Source organism: Alosa alosa, chromosome 14, assembly GCF_017589495.1.
Source record: "Alosa alosa isolate M-15738 ecotype Scorff River chromosome 14, AALO_Geno_1.1, whole genome shotgun sequence".
In the NCBI taxonomy this organism is placed as follows: domain Eukaryota; kingdom Metazoa; phylum Chordata; class Actinopteri; order Clupeiformes; family Clupeidae; genus Alosa; species Alosa alosa.
In genome coordinates this window covers 17349349-17369200 of record NC_063202.1, presented here as the reverse complement: position 1 = coordinate 17369200, position 19852 = coordinate 17349349, and the positions used below count along the sequence as shown (strand labels likewise).

General features: G+C 46.1%; 1 protein-coding gene across 2 annotated transcripts in view; it reads left to right on the top strand.

Annotated features, from left to right (window-relative positions):
* The window catches only part of arnt2 (aryl-hydrocarbon receptor nuclear translocator 2), a gene marked incomplete at its 5' end in the record, with an annotated part of 36011 nt that extends 19164 nt beyond the window's left edge, over window positions 1-16847 (top strand). For both annotated transcript variants that reach the window (XM_048262728.1, XM_048262727.1), the window contains 10 exon segments: window positions 213-347; window positions 866-940; window positions 3544-3695; window positions 9262-9337; window positions 9520-9643; window positions 10658-10757; window positions 10945-11083; window positions 11494-11659; window positions 15024-15169; window positions 15541-16847. In XM_048262728.1, coding sequence (XP_048118685.1) covers window positions 213-347; window positions 866-940; window positions 3544-3695; window positions 9262-9337; window positions 9520-9643; window positions 10658-10757; window positions 10945-11083; window positions 11494-11659; window positions 15024-15169; window positions 15541-15639 — 1212 coding nt within the window.
* Window positions 16848-19852: the final 3005 nt, after the last annotated feature.

Below are 19852 nucleotides of genomic sequence, written 5' to 3'. Positions count from 1 at the left end.
TTATTAGGGGAGCACTCAACCTGCAGCCTAAAAGCACATGGAAACTTTTTAAAGGCAATCTTATACTCCTTCTGGTGACTCAGAGTGTGTGTGTGTGTGTGTGTGTGTGTGCCTGTGTGTGTGTGTGTGTGTGTGTGTGTGTGTGTGTGTGTGTGTGTGTGTGTGTGTGCGCTCGTTTTGTAAGTGCTTTGTTTTCCTTCTCCCCTCACCAGGTAACCAGCTCTCCTGTCTCCATGGACATGAATGGCCTGTCCGTCCCCACAGAGTTTCTCTCCCGCCACAACTCCGACGGCATCATCACCTTCGTGGACCCCCGCTGCATCAACGTGATTGGTTACCAGCCACAGGTCAGCGTCTTTCCATCAACGTGATTGGCTACCAGCCATAGGTCAACGGTCTCGCCTCTGCCGTGGGGCAGGGAGAGCCTCAGAACGTCATGTGCACATTCTTTCATAAGGGTTTCGTAACGCTCAGATTTCATAAGCCTCCTCTCGCCTGCCCCGCATCCCATGAGCAGTCTGAGGCTCATCGCCTCGCCTCCACTCGGCAGAGTGTAAACACCTGAGCTGAACATGTCAACACAGCCATGTTGGCATCTTTTGGCCTTGCCCTTTTCATGAACCTTTCGGTCATAATCACAATAAGTGAGCAGGCGTGTTTGCCTGGCCCTCTCTGTGTGTGTTTGTGTGTGCCTGTGCCAGTCTGAGAAAACGCCCCACTAGGCCCAACACACCCGTTGTAACTGCCGTTGTTAATGTAGAGAATTATCCAACTGTAAAGTGGAATCAAATAAAGTGTGCGTGCGTGCGTCCACTCACTATGTGTTACAGCATGTGCCCAACATGACTTTCAATTGCTTTTAAAGGATCTGCTCGGGAAAGACATCCTGGAATTCTGCCATCCGGAGGACCAGAGCCACTTGCGGGAAAGCTTTCAGCAGGTATGTCTGTGTGGGTGAGGGTGACTGTCTGTGCATGTGTGTGTGTTTGTTTACCTTTGTTTGTTTGGGTGCACTTTTTTAGTAACTGCCCAAGTATTATATTTGTCATTGTGTGGGTTGGTGTCCTCTTATATGTGAATGCACCATTGAATGTGCATGGCTGTCTGTGTCTGTGTCTGTCTGTCTGTGTGTGTGTGTACACCTTTGTGCGGGCCTGCCGTCTTTGCCTCATATCCCAACACAATCGCCTAGGCCTCCGCCAACCGAGCAGCAATAAAGAGCTCTCTTTGTTGAGCTCCAGAAAGCAGGCTCTCTGGTATTACAGGGCTCACAGCGGGCATTGTCCTTCTGGCCTTATCTGGCAGTCGACAGTAATTAAGCTTGTTGGCTGGCTGACTGACACACACACACTGTTGGACCTCAACACTCACTCCCTTCCTTCCCTCCCTCCCTCCCTCTCTCTGTTTCCTTCCCTCCCTCTCTTTTTCTCTTCCTCCCTCTCTCTCCAGAGCATCCAGAGTCATCCTTCTTTATTTATTTATTTATTTATTTATTTTTATTTATTATTTTTCTTCCCCCTGGCCACTCATCAGTGCTCATTCTCCGCTCTGGCCTACTCTTGCGCTCGATCTCGATCTCTCCCTGCCCACCTCCCTGCCCACTGCCCCCTGGCCTGCCCTCCCTGCCCACTGCCCCACCTCCCTGCCCACCTCCCACTGCCATGCCCTGCCCACCTCTCTGCCCACTTGCCCCTGCCCTGCCCACCTCCCTGACCTGCCCTGCTCTCCAGCCAGGCCCAGGTCCGTGCCAACAGATGCACAATGTTCTGGAAAAGTCAAAAGTGGCGCAAAAGAATATGCACAGTTACAGGAAAGGCTAGAAGAGTTATGAGAAAATCTAGGTTGCTCAAGCCTTGGGATGGCAACTGGTCACTGCTGTCAGGAAACCTCCTGGCTTTTCCCTATCATCAGCCCTCTGGTAAATGGAACCTGAGAGGACCTAGGAATCCCCCATCTTGCAACACGTACGCACGTACACCTGCTCTCTTGAGCGCAGTCATAACTCCGACGTGACACTAACTTCAACAGAGCCTGACGCTTAATGAAGAGAAAGTGCCTACGCCTGTTGGTGTGCAGAACAAGGACAGGAGTGTTATTGTTGGCCCAGGGCTCCGATATGAGTTGAGACATGAATAACATTAAAATGGCAGAGGCTTGTGAAAGCAGGCACCTTCTGTGTCAGCACATTAAACCATTTGCGTCTCTCAGAACATCGGTGTACTTCGTACCATCGTTTTAGTGGAAAAACAACAACAATCGCATTCGCAATCGTCTTGTGGAGCCGGTGTTTGTGCACGACCTCGTCTGGCGAGCGGTTGCCGCCCTGCCCAGCTGTGGATGAGATCCTGCGCCCGGGGCTGTTGACTGAAGCGGAAGGGAGAGGCGGTGAAATAACCGCTCGTCTCCCTCAGAGCCAGTGCCCAACTTTCACGGACCCACTTTCCGGGGAAGGAATCCTCTCGCCCCACCAACAGGAGAAAACGCTTCGGCCAAGTTGCCAAGAATAACACCCGGCATCCCGCAGCCTGTCCGCTGTCTGAACAGCACCATGTTGTTGTGCTGTGCCCACTGCCTCTGATTCCCATTTTAAAAAAAAAAAAAATCCCCCCAACTGGTTTACATTAGGAAGCCCAACCTGCAGATTCTTTGTTTCTGATCTGTATAGACTAAGATAAGATGGTTTTACATTTTTCGAAGTACTTCCAGTCTTTCACAAGTGGAAAAAACACTCTCTTCACTAACTTGGCCGTGGCACTTCAGATTCAGATGGAAACCATAACCCCTGTCAGCAGAGTGACAGCAGAAATGATACTATGGAAGGAATGTATAAGTTGGGGGGGGGGCAATATTCTCGGCTGGGAGTCTGCCAAATGTCTCGCACCAACAGCAGTCTGGTGAGCGGAAGGCCCCTGTGTGTGTAAGGCATCTCCGCAATGCATCTTTTACTTACACACACACACACACACACACACACACACAGAAATATTGCTCATGCACGCACTCTGCCCATCTTATTATCTACAGACTCATTTGTGTATATATTTAATGCAGATGCGTGGAGACAGCAGTCATGCGACGTGGTCTATCTAGGCCTCCACACCCGCTGTTTAACTAACAGTCGCATTCCTCCCAAGACAGTTACAATTATCGCAGGCCTGAAGCGAGCAAAAACGTTTGGCTTTATTTAAAAACGGAAATTAAACACGTAAAGGGCTTTATCGTTTGTGTTGGTAATTGTAAGCTGGAATTGTTGTGAGAAAACATTTGTGTTGAAATGTGTGCGATAATATGTGCAGCTACACACCAAAGAGTCATTGCGTAGTTGAGCAGTGTGCCTCTTTCCCACGATTCTGTGCAAGCAGATGGAGCCTCTCACATCTGTCCTCTCTGTATGCTCACCACGTCCTTTGCCATGTTCAAACGCTCACTCCTCTATACTATACATTTCTTAATCCCCCAGGGTTCTGACTTAACACATTGCCAAAAGTACATGTATTCTGGTGATTTGAGCTCAGGCAGATGTTCTCCCTGTTCCGCTCGCAGGTGGTGAAGCTAAAAGGCCAGGTGCTGTCGGTGATGTACCGCTTCCGCATGAAGAACCGTGAGTGGATGCTAATCCGGACCAGCAGCTTCACCTTCCAGAATCCCTACTCAGACGAGATCGAGTACATCATCTGCACCAACACCAACGTCAAGTATGTTCCCCTCTCTCACTCTTTGCACTGACACAAGCTACAGAACGCTGTTTCATACCAGAGCATCAGTACTAATGAAAAAGTACAGGAAAACATGTCTAAGAATGCGTTACAGTAGTGCTTGTAAATGTATGCCAAAAAAGCAAACAGAGTAATCTAGACGTCTCAGCTTGTCACTCCACACGCTAACAATCTATCTCTGACTGTAATTAAGTGCAGTTTACTGTAACGCTGGGGACTGCATTTATGCTGCCAAGTCAGGAAATGTTTATGTGGCTCACAGAATGCAGGCATTGGCTTTTTTTAATTATTTTTTTTTTAACACACTGTTTCAGAAGGCAAAATAATATTTGCCCTAGTTCTTGATTTACGTCTTGTTAATAAGGTGGGAAAAAGCAAGACTGAATTGAGTTATGCTCAAACTCCAGACCCCGGCCCCTCTCTGCCTCCACCTCCTCTCCATCCCTCGGTTTTTTCCGTCTTGTTTACTGAAGGCCTGTGTTTGCTTAGGTCCCTCTGGTCCCTGGCTAGATGGATAGTCTCGCTCTGCTCCTGCAGAGGCAGGACAGTTAAGGTCACTGGCTGTCTAGGCCCCAACACGTCCCCTCTCTCTCTCTCTCTCTCTCTCTCTCTCTCTCTCTCTCTCTCTCTCTCTCTCTCTCTCTCTCTCTCTCTCTCTCTCTCTCTCAACAGCAGTTCATCAGGCACAGGAATTTGAAAGGAGTTAAGCGATTACACTTTGTGTAAGCACGTCAGTGCTAAAGAAACTACACTGCAGGTGTGTTATTTCATTGTGTTAAGAGACCCGGTTCTAACAGTAGGGGGCACTTGTGTGTGTGTGTTCCACCTGCTGGGAGAACGTGAGCCAGGAAATGGCTCTGCGCTCACTTCATTGGAAGAAGGTGTGCTGTGCGTCAGTGCTGTTGTACAGGGTCGGGACAGTGCTTACTTTACTGAATGTAAACATCCTACTTTTCAAAACGGTGGACCGTGTTGGAGGCCTATACTTAACCTGCCCAGTGTCTAATTACTCGGACACTGATATGTGTTTTTACATCGACGTGTGGAACGAGTACTGGCAATTCCTCTTCCAGAAGTCCCACTAATGACTCATGATGGAGCCAATAAGCGACTCTGTGGGAAGAGATTGGATTAACTATGTAAACATACCCCTCCACCTCACGCCACTATCACCACTCCTCCACCCGCCAACCCACTCGCTTCCCTCCCACAGCATGGCTGGAATACCAGCGCACTTTTCCAGCTGTAATGAGGCCCATAGAGGACCTCACGGGGTGACTCCTTAGATTTACTGCTCCACGGTGAAGAATTTAGCCTCTTACATCAGAGCCTCTGAGGGTGTAAAGGATGCGTTTGGCCTTATGGGGGATGGCTGAGGTGGGAGGACCACGGGAGACTCACGGCTGCTCCCACTCGATTTGCTCTGGGATTGGAGGAGAATGCATGGGCAGGGTTGGGGTGTCTGTCTGTAGTAGTGCAGGAAGGGGCAGAGGAGATGGGATGCAAATCGAGCGCCGGGTGGAAATCAGGAGGGATCAAGCAGTGTTTGGGATTGCATTGCCTGCTGGAAAGCCGCTGAACCCGAACCGACCGCCACCACGAGTTCGGCAGGGAAAATATGTCACAGCATCCGACTTGTCTGTCAGATGCACTGCATCTCTGGTTTGGGATGTGTCTGCAGTAATGAATGGCCTCCGGGTTGCGTCTCGCAAGTTTATGTACCAGAGACACATGATGGGAACCGGGGGTGATAGTGGGTGGTGGTGGTAGTGGGGGGTGGGGGCAGTGGGTGGCAGTGCTACTGTTCGCTTGTGTAGACACACAATAATTTTTATCACGCTTTCCTCCCAGCGCAGGACTCTCACGCGTGCTTTAGGACGATCGAAAGTTAATTTGTAATCCCCTCAGCGCGCCGGACTTTATCGAACCCATAGTTTGGGGAGATGTATGGGGACGGTGGAATTTTGACCCTGGTAAGTTTTATGGAGCTGTCGCAGATGGCCCCAGGTTGAAATCTCCACCTTTTTGTCTGGACAGCTGCCAGCGAATAATAATCAACCCGCTAAAGCAAACAGCATGGCAACAGGCACCAGACCCCACAAGGGGAAGATCTCTACCCCAAACATCTCTGATAGTATTTAGATATGATTTTCCTGAGTGCCAGAGTCCACAGTGTTTTATATTACATGGAAAAAGCAAGTCGTAAACACACAGGCAGGTGTGGTCCTCAGTGCTAGTTTCGTCTCCAGCCCTGTGGCAAACCTTTTGTCTCTCCTTTGGTGTGGGACTTCTCAAAGGACTCTCTGAAATCTAAAAGATGTCTTTCATATCCACATATTTTCACCTCTCTTTTTTCCCCCCGGAGGCCTTTGTCTGTCCGAAACGAAGGGCTTGAAAGCTAGACCAGCTGTGTCCACAGTTAAGCACAATTCATGCCTTGCAAAGAGTGCCTTTCTGTTGATGTTTGTCGTATTGATTTAAGAGATGGACATCTAATCGTGAGTCATGAAAGCAATAGTCCATTGTTTTACTTTCTGAACTTGCCAGCTGATAATTTCTTGAGTGGAGAGGTTTCAGTTTCGACTAAATTAAAACAGAAATTCCCTTTTTATAAACCTTTGGCTGTTTCATTATGTATATTTAGCTTGTTTTTTTTTTCGCCTGATGATGCAGCTCTTAAAACGTTAATGTTGTTTTAGTATGCAGGAGGCAACCCGCAGGAAGAAATTGGGTATGAAAATAGTTACACACACATAATTTACTCGTCTTTACTGCTGGAAACTGATAGTGATGGCAAATAATTTCAGCACACTTCCAGACTGTGTCCATAAACCTATTTAATGGCAAAAATGGTCAGCACGGCCCGGCTCTGCCTCTCACATTTAAAGAGCGACCTGTGGAGGCCAGTAAAGTAGACCCAAGCTGCAACCTTGTTGGCACAGCTCACCAGCCTCCTGGCTCCAACGGACACGTGCGTGTATGAGGTACAGTATATGTACACATGCACATATACCTCATTCAGGCAAAACTGGTATATGCATTACACAAGCACAAATATTTAATAAATACTAAAATAAATATATATATATATATATATATATACACACACACACACACACACACACACACACCATATATTTATTTTCTAGCACAATAAATCATCTTTTGTCTAGTGTTTTTTCATGTTAATGTCCAGGCAGAAAAACATTATTTGTCAAAACACAAATGCTCTATAAATCAGAATTCGCCATTAATAGGTATTAATCATTTTGGGCTTTGTTGCCTTTCCACATTTCCACATTCACGCTTGTATACACACAAATAATAAACAGAATTCATCAACAACTAATTCTGAAGTTGTTAAAATTTGAATGTAAATAGAGAATGTAAGTCTAGAAGCTGGCTTAACATGGCCATCCATGAAAACCAGAGATGATTTGAATACATTCTTCTGATGGGAGGTTGGCTTCATTACTTGACCAAATGTTCTGCCCGCTGGTGTCAAAAGTCAAGTATTTGAGACTCTTGAAGACATTATCGTCCCAAGCACTTCTTAATTTCTGACTTCCTCAAGACACATACTCCCACAGACCTCCATAGTTTAAAAACATTCCAAAAGACCCAAAATAAGCACAGCAAGCACAAACAACACACACAGCCCCTTATGCATACTTATACAAATGATAAGATAACACACAGCCACACACACACACACACACACACACACACACACAGAGGCCTGGGGCCATCATTGGCCAGGTTTGGGCAGCAGCAATAGCCTTGCTCATTATCATGACAACCGGCCCAGCCCCTGCAGCCGGCGTGTCCTGCAGAATAAAGGGGGAATCACAGTGCCCGTGATTAAGCCATTCTTCATCTGTATCGACTCCCCTAATGTAGATGAGGCTTGGAGCGGGCGCTCAAGCAGAAACAACAAATGATGAACTTAGGCATGGCGGGCGGAGATGAAAAGACGCTTTTTTTTTTTTTTTTCTCTGCCCCGCTATTTATTCACTCTCATAATGGCTTTTCAGGCATAGATCATCTACAGTTTGTTCTTGAAGTGAAGCAGTCCGAGTTCAGTTCCTGTGGAAACTTGGACTCGGTCGTATTTTGAGACTGTTTTTTTCACCTCCCTCTTTCGCTCGCTCACTTTTCAAAAGTTCAAATATCGTTCAGTGTCTTGGGTGTTATCCTCCATTTCACCCTGGTGTTGGTTCAGGTGACCCTGACTGCACTCAGCTCCCTTTCGTCTGGCACAAGAACAGTAAACCCGTCTTTCTGTCTGGTCTCTCTCTCTCTCTCTCTCTCTCTCTCTCTCTCTCTCTCTCTCTCTCTCTCTCTCTCTCTCTCTCTCTCTCTCTCTCTCTCTCTCTCTCTCTCTCTCTCTCTCTCCCTCTTTTGCTATTCACACACATGCAAAATGTGTAAGGGTGAAGGCTAAGGACTTCTTTTGAAAGGCTTTTGAAGTATATTTTTATTTTTTTTTTTATTTTTTTTTTTTTTTGACCAGTTCTTTTTGAAGTGGCCTTCGCATGCAGAGGTGCCAGTAGCGTAAGTAGATGATGGTGAACTCCCATTAAGTTGCTCGTCAGGGACCAATGCCCACATACATTGTGGCAAGAGCTCGCCAGGCTAGAGGAAAAAAAGGCGGAGGCTTCGCGATTTCCATGAATCCATAATGGTGTTCAATTATTTTTCCTGTCATAACTTTCGAGTGGGCATATTTCAGCATGTAAACAGCCAGTAACTCAACCTCGGGAGGTGTGGTGGAGCCTGTGCACTCCTGTCAGGGATGAGGGAAGCTCATTTGCAGGAGACATTTTGTGTTTGGTTCGATAGACCTGCCTCCACATGGACTTCATTACTGAGGACTCCTGGATGTTCACTGGTATTACAGGGATGCCAGTGTCCTATTTTTTTTTCCAAAAGAGACAAACAGAGATGGACTCAAAGTGCCTTCTAAGAAAGCTGTGCCTGCCTGCCTGGCTGCCTCCAGAAATAAACAGCCACATTATGCCATGTCCTGGTATAAAAAAAAAAAAGATCAGCTCATTTTAGTAAACAGGAAATTTCAGCTTTGGATTTTTCGGAAAAAGTCTGCAGGAAATCACCACATAGCCCTTCAAAAATGTCAATATCTAAATGACATTGTACAGTGGAAAAGCAAGCGATCTACAAAGTGTTTTAGGTCTCCACCGCATCTTCATCAGTCACAGTGTTTATTTTCGCGCCCATTAAAATAATCATGCATTGAAATTGAAACCCCTGTGAACACTGCAGTTAGACTCAACTCTGACTTAACGCATCTCGTTCTGGCTGCAGTCTAGCGATGGCAGCTGATGGCCTGTTTACACACAGGATGGAATTCTGTTTGCCTCGATGGCACGCTGCTGGAGCCGATTGTGTCATTTGGCTTTGATGTTGGGGTCGTTGTGTGCTGCGCTCGAGGGCCAACTGTGTTGTGTTTTGTGTAAACGGGTTGTTGTTGTTGTTGTTTTGGTGATGCCTGAAGACTTTGGCTCTCCTTCTGTGTGCATTGCAGGCAGCTCCAGCAGCAGCAGCAGGCCGAGCTGGAGGTCCATCAGAGGGATGGCCTGACCGCCTACGACCTCTCCCAGGCAAGCCCCCCTCCAGACTGCTCCGCTGTCTCTCACCCCACCTCCCTTATCTCCCCACCTAAGGCCACCGCTGGGGGAAAATGATCTATTAACATATATAGGCCACCATCCATCATTTTGGAAGCTGTCCTTGGTTCAGTTTTTGTGGTATTGCTCCAACCTGACTTGGTATTTCTCTGCAGGTGCCCGTCCCTAATGTCCCCTCGGGAGTGCACGAGACTGGGAAGGCCATCGACAAAACTGAGGCCATGTTCTCCCAGGAGAGGGACCCCCGCTTCGCTGACATGTATTCTGGCATCTCTGGATGTAAGTGCATTGCTTTAGAAACAAGTGACCCCTTCTGTCTGCTGTTGCATGGTCTTGTACTCTGTTGTGTATTGAAGATTGAATATAATGTAACCTAATGTAGATATAGAGGTATGGTCTTATGGAAGCTTGGCAGAATATGGTCTTCAGGGTTTTGTGGTGTTCCAAGGGCCAGGCCAGTATACTTATAAATAAGTATAAATAAAGTATCTATCTAAGCACCTTTAAGTAAGGGATAATGGATTGTCCGCCGGCAATTATCAGAAAATAAGTCCCGACAGGGAGACCTGAAGGGACTTATTTTGACCTGAAGGGACTTATTTTCTGATAATTATTGGGGCGGTGGTAGTGTAGCGGTTAAGGAACTGGGCTAGCATGCAGTAGCTTGAAAGTTGTCGGTTCAATTCCCGGCTTCCACCGTTGTGCCCTTGAGCAAGGCACTTAACCCCAAGTTGCTCCGGGGACAATGTAATCCCTTGTAATATAGTTGAATATGTAAGTCGCTTTGGCTAAAAATGCATAATGTAATGTAATTACTGACGGACAATACATTATCCCGCTTATTACACGGCTACTTGCCAAAACGAGAAAAGAAACAAAGAAATAAATAGTTCGCCACACAGATAGAACTTGATAGTTTCAGGTGTTGTGTGGCAACGTCTTACTAGCTTACTTTCCCTTTCAATGAAATCCGCGGAGGGATAAGAAATCCCTCCGCGGAGGGATAAGAAAGACGTTAATCAACCCGTTGCCATTGACAGCGGTGATGATATACTTTGCCGGTGACTATATAGATTTAACATAGGCCCGAACGTTGGGAAGGCCCATTCATGTGAATGGAACCTTCTGCAGCACTCTGAAGAGCCGTGTAATAGTAGTTAGTAAGTGCCCCTCACAGCAGAATCCAAATCTTGGACATTTTAAAGGCCATTATTTTACACCTGGTTAATGTCTGTGAAGAGCGTGAAAGGTTCCCAAATAGCATGTGTGTTCACAGCACTTTTCTTTTCTTAGCTGATAAGAAGATGATGGTCCCATCGTCCACAGCAGGGAGCCAGCAAATCTACTCCCAAGGAAGTCCCTTTCAGCCGGGCCACGCTGGAAAAAATTTCAGGTGAGAGGTGTGTCTGTCTGTGTGTGCGTGTGTGTGGTGCAGAGGCTGTCAGGATGTTTACTTTCAAACCCTCATGGCCTTGAAACCTGAGCAATCTTTTTCAACTTGAGCAATCAAGTTGTGTTGATCCAGACTAAAGCGGTCAGCCTGCGCTTTTCACTCATGACATGGCGTTTGGCCTTCGCAGCTCATCAGTGATCCATGTGCCGGGGGTCAACGACATCCAGCCGTCTGCGTCCGCGGGGCAGAATCTAGCCCAGATCTCCAGACAGCTCAATCCCGGCCAGGTGTCCTGGACAGGAAGCAGACCTCCTTTCTCAGGCCAGGTGAGTTCTGAGCACCGCGCTCCAATCCGTGACTGCGCTCGTGCGCCCCGGACTTAAGTACTCAAATTCTCTGCATGCCTGTTTGGGGTCGATTAACCTAATTAGCTGCGGTAATGGAAACACGCCTCGTTATTGTGTAGCGTGTTCCAGAGATGTGCACATGGGAATGGGATCTCTCATACCCCAGGGTTTTACATGAACCATTTTAATAACACTCATCTGTCTTTCTTTTCTCCCCTGTTTCTCTCTTACTGTCCCTCCCTTCCTTCCTTCCTTCCTCCCTCCTTTCTCCCCCTCCCTGCCTCCCCCTCCCTCCCTGCCTCCCCTCCCCCCGCCTTTCTCCCCTCCCCCCTCCCCTTTCTCCCCTCCCTCCCTTTCTCCCCCTTCCCCCCCCCTCTCCCTACTTCCAGCAACTCCCTGCACAGTCCAGCAAGGCCCAGTCGTCTCCGTTTGGGATCGGCTCCAGCCACAGCTACCAGGCTGACCCGTCCTCCTACAGCCCGCTGTCCAGCCCGGCCACTTCCTCCCCCAGTGGCAACGCCTACTCCAACCTAGCCAATCGCAGCACAGCCTTTGGTAAGCGGCTTTGTATTCGCCTCCAGCAGCCACACGTAGTCAAACACAGCACCTGTCCGCTAACCACACTCGGTTGATACATGGCTGTTTGCGCACACATTAGATAAGGTTAAATCCCTGTCAAACTCCCTGCCACCACCAGGTCATATCGGTCATCATGGGTGCCTTTCTGCATTGTATGCTTATGGAAAAGAAAAACCGACATTAAACCCTGTTCACACATCAAACAAAGGCACGGCCATATTTGCATTAGTTTACTCACCCCCCCTCTTCCTGTCAGCCCTGCTCAGACTCCTCTCTGACCAGGTCCCTCACATCCAAACACAGGCCTGCCTGCGGAGACACGCGCAGCTTTCGCTGAAGCTTCATTAAGTCCACGCGCTCACACAGAGAGCATAAAGGGCGGTGTGATTATGACACAGGGGACGGGCGCCGCTGGGGGCCGAGGGCCACGAGGAGTGCGAACAGCAGGAAGCCCAGAGCGCCACGTCTCTGAGCGCCAGCTGGCGCCCATAGGTTTTTAATCAGCGTGCCGTGCCGTGGTACCGCCACACTTCAAAAGGGGGCCGAAATCTGGTTTCCATACATTTCCAGCAATGCCAAAGCACGGCATTAATCACCCAAATCATAAGTCCCTCTGACAGGTTTTTTATTTTTTTTTTTTTTTTTTTTATAAATAGACAGGACAATTCCACAATGGCTGGAAATTCCTTGGCTCTAATCCACAATCCTGCTGGATTGGTTGTAGAGCCGTTTTTCCTGGTGGATGTATAGCGTGCAGTGAAACACTTAAGTGGGGATTATGTCAATGCTCTGTTCACGAGAAACATAAAGGGGCATCATGCGAAAGCCAAGTCACCCATGACCATTCCCCTACTCCTGGGGCAAGAGGCATCTGCGTTGGGCTACAACTCCATTTTTTCTCTTTGAGCAACTTTGCCTGTGACAGAACGAGCGAGTCCGCCCCGTCCCCAGTCTGATTAGTGGGGTCGGTTTGATAAGTCATTTAGGCTGGAAAAAGGTGTCATTAAAATTCCGCATGCACGCCTAGCGACTGCGCCAGAGATCCAAGCTTTAAGTGGCTCCCCAGAAACCCTGAAGGGTTGTCTCATGTCCAGATGATTCACTTTTAATGCGTTGTCATTAGCCAGGTGGAACGTTCCAGTCTCCTCTCTCTATCATGGTTTCATAACACGAGGCAAGACTTCAAACATTAGCACCCAGCTATCAATGGCTCTTTTTTTTTGTCCCACACTGCTAATAGTTGGCAAGGAAAAACAAGTCCTTCTGTCTCTTTTTATGATGTAAATGTAATGGATTCTTGAATGAAGGATCACCACCCCCAACAGTGATGCTTTTTCGCCCATTTAAAATGTGTTTTGTTTTTTTTTTTTTGTTTTTCAGCAGTGAGCGTTCATCAGTGGATGAGTCAGTCAGGGTTGCCTGGAGCTAAATCAACAGTTTGTTCTGTGATGAGACGCTGTGCTTTTGGTCACCTCTGTGGAAAAAAGCCTTTTTTTGGAAAGCTATTTGCCACAGAAATGGTTGACTACTTGCCACTTAATTCTTTAATTCTCAGTGACGAATGCACATAGACATTGTTAAACTATTGATATTGAGTGCAACAAAGTACTTCAGTTTAGGATGTCAGTACTTTTGTAGTCTGGTAGCTTAGTGGTCCATGAGAAGTGAAAATGCAACATGAGAGTAGGAATTAATGGTTTAAATAAACATAGTTTTTATTTAAACCATTAAGTCACAGAAACACTTCTGGAGAGCTATATACAAACACAAACTCTAAACTGGTGAGTCATGCAATGACTCAAGCAGAAAACACCAAAAAGAGCCCTTACGTCATCACATCATAATTCTAGAGTGTTTGCAACAATGTGGGCCTCTAGGAGAGGTGCTGTTGGGGATGCAGGTGGTGTGGCTTGTGCACCCTGCAGTGCTCAGACTAGATGTCAGTGAGTGGCTACACAGACCCCATCATCATAATTGGCATGGAGGACACGCGTTGATTGACAGCGACTGTAATATCAGGCCAAAGGTACCAAGAGTTGACGTAGGTTCATGATCAGGTGATGGGCGGCAAGATGGTTCAGTATTATTATTATTCAATCCTTTCTAGTTCTGCTTCTCATTCTTAATGTCTGTCATCACACTTTTAGCCCGTTTCAGATACACACATACACTTATTATGACCGCCCAAGGCCTGGCGGCGGTCATATAGGTTTAGTCAGATTTTTTTTTTTTTTTTTTTTTCGCATGTCCAAATTTCCGTCCAAGGATTCCCGACACTGTAAGACCGGGTACACGAAACTTGGTGGGCATGTAACCCCTCATGGAACCTCCTGTTTTCGTTTTGATCTGTAGCCCCCCCGCTGGACTGGACCCCCCGAAAGGAGGGTAGGGCAGACACAGTTTTCTGTGAATATCTCGAGAACCGTAGGGGTTTAGGAGGACCATTTTTTTGTATGTTGATCTCAAAGGGGCCATGTCAACCCATTCCATAACCACTCATTTCATGTATAGCCACCTAGTTAAACACAAAAAAGTAAAAATGAGGTGTTGTAATCGCAGGTATCTGTGACCTAACATAGTCAAAACTGCAATTTAAATTGGAAGTGTAGGATCATTATGACGCCCTCTGAATGCACGCCAAGTTTCATGGAATTCGTTCATGGGGGCCACACAATAAATTAATTTATGTTACTATATACCAACTGGCCTGTAGGTGGCCGGAGACAGACATGCTGGGCATCTCTTGACTGGTCATTCTGTGGAGATGACTGGGGGAAGGCGGTTGCCAAAAGTGAAGTTCTGCACCAGTATCTCATCAGCCAGGACCACACCTGTGGGCATCTCACTGAGAGACTCCCTCCACACACACACACACACACACACACGTCTTCCCATCAGCTTGCCATGCATACGTAGCCCGTATAATTTCTTATAAAGAGCAGAGTCTGTGATGGGTGCGGTAGCCGCTGGCAACAGAATGTCAAAAGCGTTCGCTTTCACATTCCGTCGGCTCCCAGGAAATGTTCTGAAGTTTGAGCGCCTCTGGAACGCACCTCAGCAGGGGGTCGCAAACGTGAAGGCGCTCCCTAAGCAGCAGCCAGGTCTCTGCAGAGATTTCCATCAAAGCCTCCTTTATAGTTTCTCCTCCCTCTCGGCCTGGCACCCTATTAACATTTGGATGCAGTATGTACTTCCATTTTCTCGATGTCACAGTCTGCCATTTCGACTTTGAGACCTTGGGGGTTAAATGGGTTGTAACGGGTCTGCACTGAGCTTCATGGTCCTTCCTCTCACCTGTGTGTGTGTGTGTGTGTGTGTGTGTGGCCATTTTCATCTGCAGATGTGTCAGCAGAGGGCAGTCAGAGCGGAGGGCAGTTCCAGGGCAGGCCGTCGGAGGTGTGGTCCCAGTGGCAGAGCCAGCACCACGGCCAGCAAGGGGGAGAGCAGCACCCCCACCCCCAGCCCAGCCAGACAGAGGTGTTCCAGGTAAGCACCCCCCCGGCCCCTTTTGCCCTTTTTATGCTTTTTTTTTACTACTACTCTTTGCTCTTGTTTATGTAAAACGCATTGAATTACCCCAATGCATTAAACATTAAATGCGCTATATAAATAAGCTTGCCTTGCCTCCCTGATGCTGCAAACAAAGTGGAAAGTTTCTCTTACATTTATTCAATTAACAGACACTTTTCATCCAAAGTGACTTATTATGTCAGTTATTATATCCTCTTAGCATCTGTAGTCATCTGTTTGCAGTATATAGCTGTGTTTGACTTGACTGTGTCATAACTTGGAAGATGAGACTGGGTAAACATGCACACATATCTGCTACTCTCTCTAACCCTGGTCTCCGATTGCAGGATATGTTGCCAATGGCCGGAGATCCCACACAGGGTACAGCCAATTACAACATTGAAGATTTTGCAGACTTGGGCATGTTCCCTCCATTTTCTGAGTAAGGACGGTGGTCCAGGTGAACAGAACTCTTTTTTTTTTTTTTTTTTTTTTTGTGGCTCTCATCTCAACTCACCAGTAAACTTAACAGCACTCCGCAGCGGGGATGTGTGGATGCACCCCCCTGCTCTTCACATCGTCTTCATCCTCCTCCAGGCACTGAGGCAGGATCTCTCAACTCACACACACACACCCCCCCCACACACAAGGACACTCAGGCACCTCACTCCCTCTCTATCTCGCCCTCTCTCTCTCTCTCCTGGGGGGCAAAGATGGCTATTTCACAGAGATAGTCGAGAGATGCCCCTTTTTTTAAATATATGTTCACATATATTTGATGCCTATTTTTCAGAGTCTTTATATGGAAAAGAAGGGAATTTTCCGTTGGTATTTTTTCCTTGCACTTCACTTTAACGTTGCCAAACCTCACCAGGCTCAGTGACACAGGACATGCTGATGTAAGCCTCTTCAGCACCAGCACACGTGACTCTTCTCGTGGGGAAAAAAAAATATCGTACTATATATGTAGTGATGTCCATAACCTAGGTAAACTAATAACAGTGTAGAAGAATCTTGTGTAAAATTGAAAAAAATGTTAAAAAATTAAAAGACGATACATAAAAGTAAATGATGCAAACATACAAAATGAACATTTTCAAAGAAGTTGCTAAACGTTACAGCTTGAAGTGCACTTCATTTAAGCTTTTATCACCAGCCTCCTGTCTTTTCAGAAAGGAAAACCGCCATACAGTGAAAGCATTGCGCAATATGTGTTGCATTCTTGTGGCTGCCGCAGTTATTTGTTACTTTTACCTTTTCAAGTAATAACATAGACTTTATGGTCTAGAACTTTTACATGACTGATTGTATTATGTCACAGAAAGAGTAATGAGATGACCTTGAAGTGAAGAATTCTTTTGCTAAATCAAAATGTTTTTGTAAATAATGTGATTTTGATTTTTTTTTTTGTTGTCAAATTGTGTTCTCTTTCACATACACAGCAAATATACATATTTGTGTAGGTTTAATTTCATTGTGTGTAATGTGAGTGGTACATATTTAACTATTGGTATTTAGTTAGCTTGTTAATTGTACATTGCGTTTAGACTTGTATAAATTGTGTAAATGTGCCCCATTATTTTTGTGTAACTTTAAACAAAACAACTGTGCTTGTGACAATAAATTTTCATTGGTTATGTGGCTTTGAAAAAGATCTGCCCCAGGCTTTGTCTTTCATAGTGAGACTTTCCACACTTTTTTTGAAACTGGCAATCATACTGTTGAATTCAGAAATCTTTCACTACGTGATGCCGTGAACACCTCTCTGTAGTCCCTGGGAATTGTGTGTGTGTGTGTGTGTGTGCGCCCCTTTGGGACCCCTTGTAGTCTGTTTAAACGTGTAAGGAAGTGTGCTCTTCCTGACTGGAAGTGGGTTTGCCGTACGAAGCGCTGAGCGTTGCACTCTCCCAGCACTCCCCCTGCGTAGCCAGTGCGGGCGTTCCTCACTTCAGCCCAGACACCAGCACATCAGCACTGATATGGATCTGTTTTCTTTAAGGAGGATCCCATTTACTTAACCCCTAACTCTCAAACTGTTGCAGTTAAAACAATTCGAGTGATCCCTTCCCACTGCCAGGGCCCCTCTGCTTTGTGTGTGCTTAACAAAGGGGCCCCCAAGCTGCGCCGATGCTCATCTTAAAAAGTTATTTACTTTAAGCAAATAGTCTTGTTTCCCACATCAAAACACTCAGCGGTGTCAAAGGGATAATGTAGATTTGGAAATGTAACTCGACAAGCCTTTTTTTACACTTTAATAAAAGGAATGTTGTTTTTACACGGAAGTGCCCACGCTCTCCCCGCTTCATGGAAGGTAATTTCATGAATTAAACTGTCAGATGTAATACTGAGGTCTGCTCCAGCCTAGTCTCTCATGTTTTCCATTCAAGGGGGATGCCTAGTGTTTCTCATCCAGGGGTATAGTTTGATTTATGAGGAGTTCATTAAGGATGGTGGGGCTGATTATCGCCATGGTTCAAGTGGTTCAACACATGCTACTCTTGGGCCCTCTCACTTCCTTAAATTCCTTCCTACCACTTCCCAGTCTCCCAGTGATAGATTGCACACAGCACTCAGTTGGGAACGCTGTGTTTGTGGACCTTGTCTCCCTCCCCGCTACTCCTGCTGCTCCAGCTGCCTCCAATTCTGTCATCCCGCCCGTTTGCCTGTCACTTGTGATTGTTGGTGGCAACCCTGTGTTTACATGAGGGATGTGTGTGGGAGGGTTTGAAATGGTGCATAAAGGACTAGTCGCCCTTGTAGCTCCAGAGCCTCACGCTATGTAATCAATCTGGCTGGAATTAGAAATGCTATCAATGGCTGGATCTCGTGCGGCTTGTCAAAGGGTTCACTTTGTTTTTCTGATAGACTTTTTATGTAATTGGAAATAAATGCATGCCTGCTTTTATGTAGGACAAAAAAGACTGTGATGAGATTTTTGCTAATCCTAATAATAAGCTGTGAAGAAAGGCGAGACGTATGCATACAGCAGTATCTCATTCTTTCATTCTGGCTTTGTCAGGAACACAAGAGTCTGCTTGTCCAATGCATGTTTACCCCAGACTTCATATTACTGCAGAGGTGAGGAGAACGTTCCAGCCTTTCAGACCTGTCTCAAATTTTGCATGTTTTGTCATATCAAATTATTCGGCAAAGAATGCCTGGGAAATGGCCAGCAATAACAGTATGGTGTTAGCCTGCTTCCTCTGTGTATATTTTCAGAAAAAAATAGGAATGTGCCTTATGAGCACAGCCTGAATTTGTGCACATCCTTTGAGTAGAAACAGAGAAAGGTTCTTGAATGTCATCATGATGATGTTGGTCTGAACTACAAAGTCCTTCAGTTCTCGAGCTGACCTTAGATCCCTTGTCATGATGAATAGATCCTTAGCTTTTTTATGTTAAGATTTCACTTTCCTTTAGCTTAGCATGGAGGAAAACAGACATCATTCGACTATGCTGTTCAACAGTTTCCACCAAAGAACAAAGTAAACAGATACCCTAAGATAAGGCTCTTTGGATTACCACATGTATAAGGTGTTTTATTACTGCGAGACATGGACCTGCTGTTTAAAATGACTCTCTTCTGAAGAGAGGAGAGTGATATGACCTTTAACAATTATGATACAATGCTTATTTGATTTCAGCACTGAAATATACCCGCCCCAGTGGACAACAATGTGCTAACAAATGAGTCTTTCCATCACAACAATATCTGTTTGTCTGAGAATGTTCTATGTCTGTGAGCCTTTGGCTGAAATCAGAATGTCTGAGCAGCTTGAGCAGGTCTGAGAAGACTAGAGAGACACTAAAAAATGTCCCTCAGCCTCCCTCATTAATTAACAGACATATGAGATTCTGGGGAAACCCACAGAATAGTTTTGTGGTGCCATGTCTTGCATGTCTATTGCCTACGGTAAGTCTCTGAATTCATTACCAAGCATGGCTGATTTTCAGGCCCAGCTTATTTTTAATTTCCAAGCAATGTCCACTCATAAGCATATTGAATCTGTTTCCTTGGCAATACTTTAAAGCCTTTCATTATTTACATTTATCCTTCACCACTGGAATTATCGCTGTTTTCAAAGAAATACAGAACGTTGCCGTTTGATTTTTATTTATCTGTCCAAAATTGTGTTCATCATTGCTGTAGTGTTTGTAGAATACTGAAGACATATTTATTTTCTGCCATCATTCAGATCTATTGCCTCAAACAGAATGAGATGTCACCCAGTACTTTTCCAGATGAACACTGTGATTATGGACCCTTTCAAGAGAGTTCCATTATCAGCATCATAGTTGGCCCCACAAGACTTCCTTTTTAACATTCCATATGTTATCTTAATGCAGAGGAAGTAGATTGGGGCCCAAATAGAACGTTCAAGCATTGTTTTTGTTTACCTTGTTGAAAGGGTCTATACCACTGGTGTCTCCACACTCAAGACCATCTAACAGAGTCATTGTTTGTGAGACTGAGTCACAGCTAATGGCACTCTGGATTTCCCAGAAAGGGTGAGTCAGGTAGAGCTAGAAAGTGTGTGCCGGCTTAATAATCGGTAAGGCCAGCGTCCTCCTGTGTTGACCTTACCCTCTGCATAACAGAACATGGTTATTGCCGACTTTGACATTGTCCATTAAAAGCCCTTGGGCATTCCAGCTATT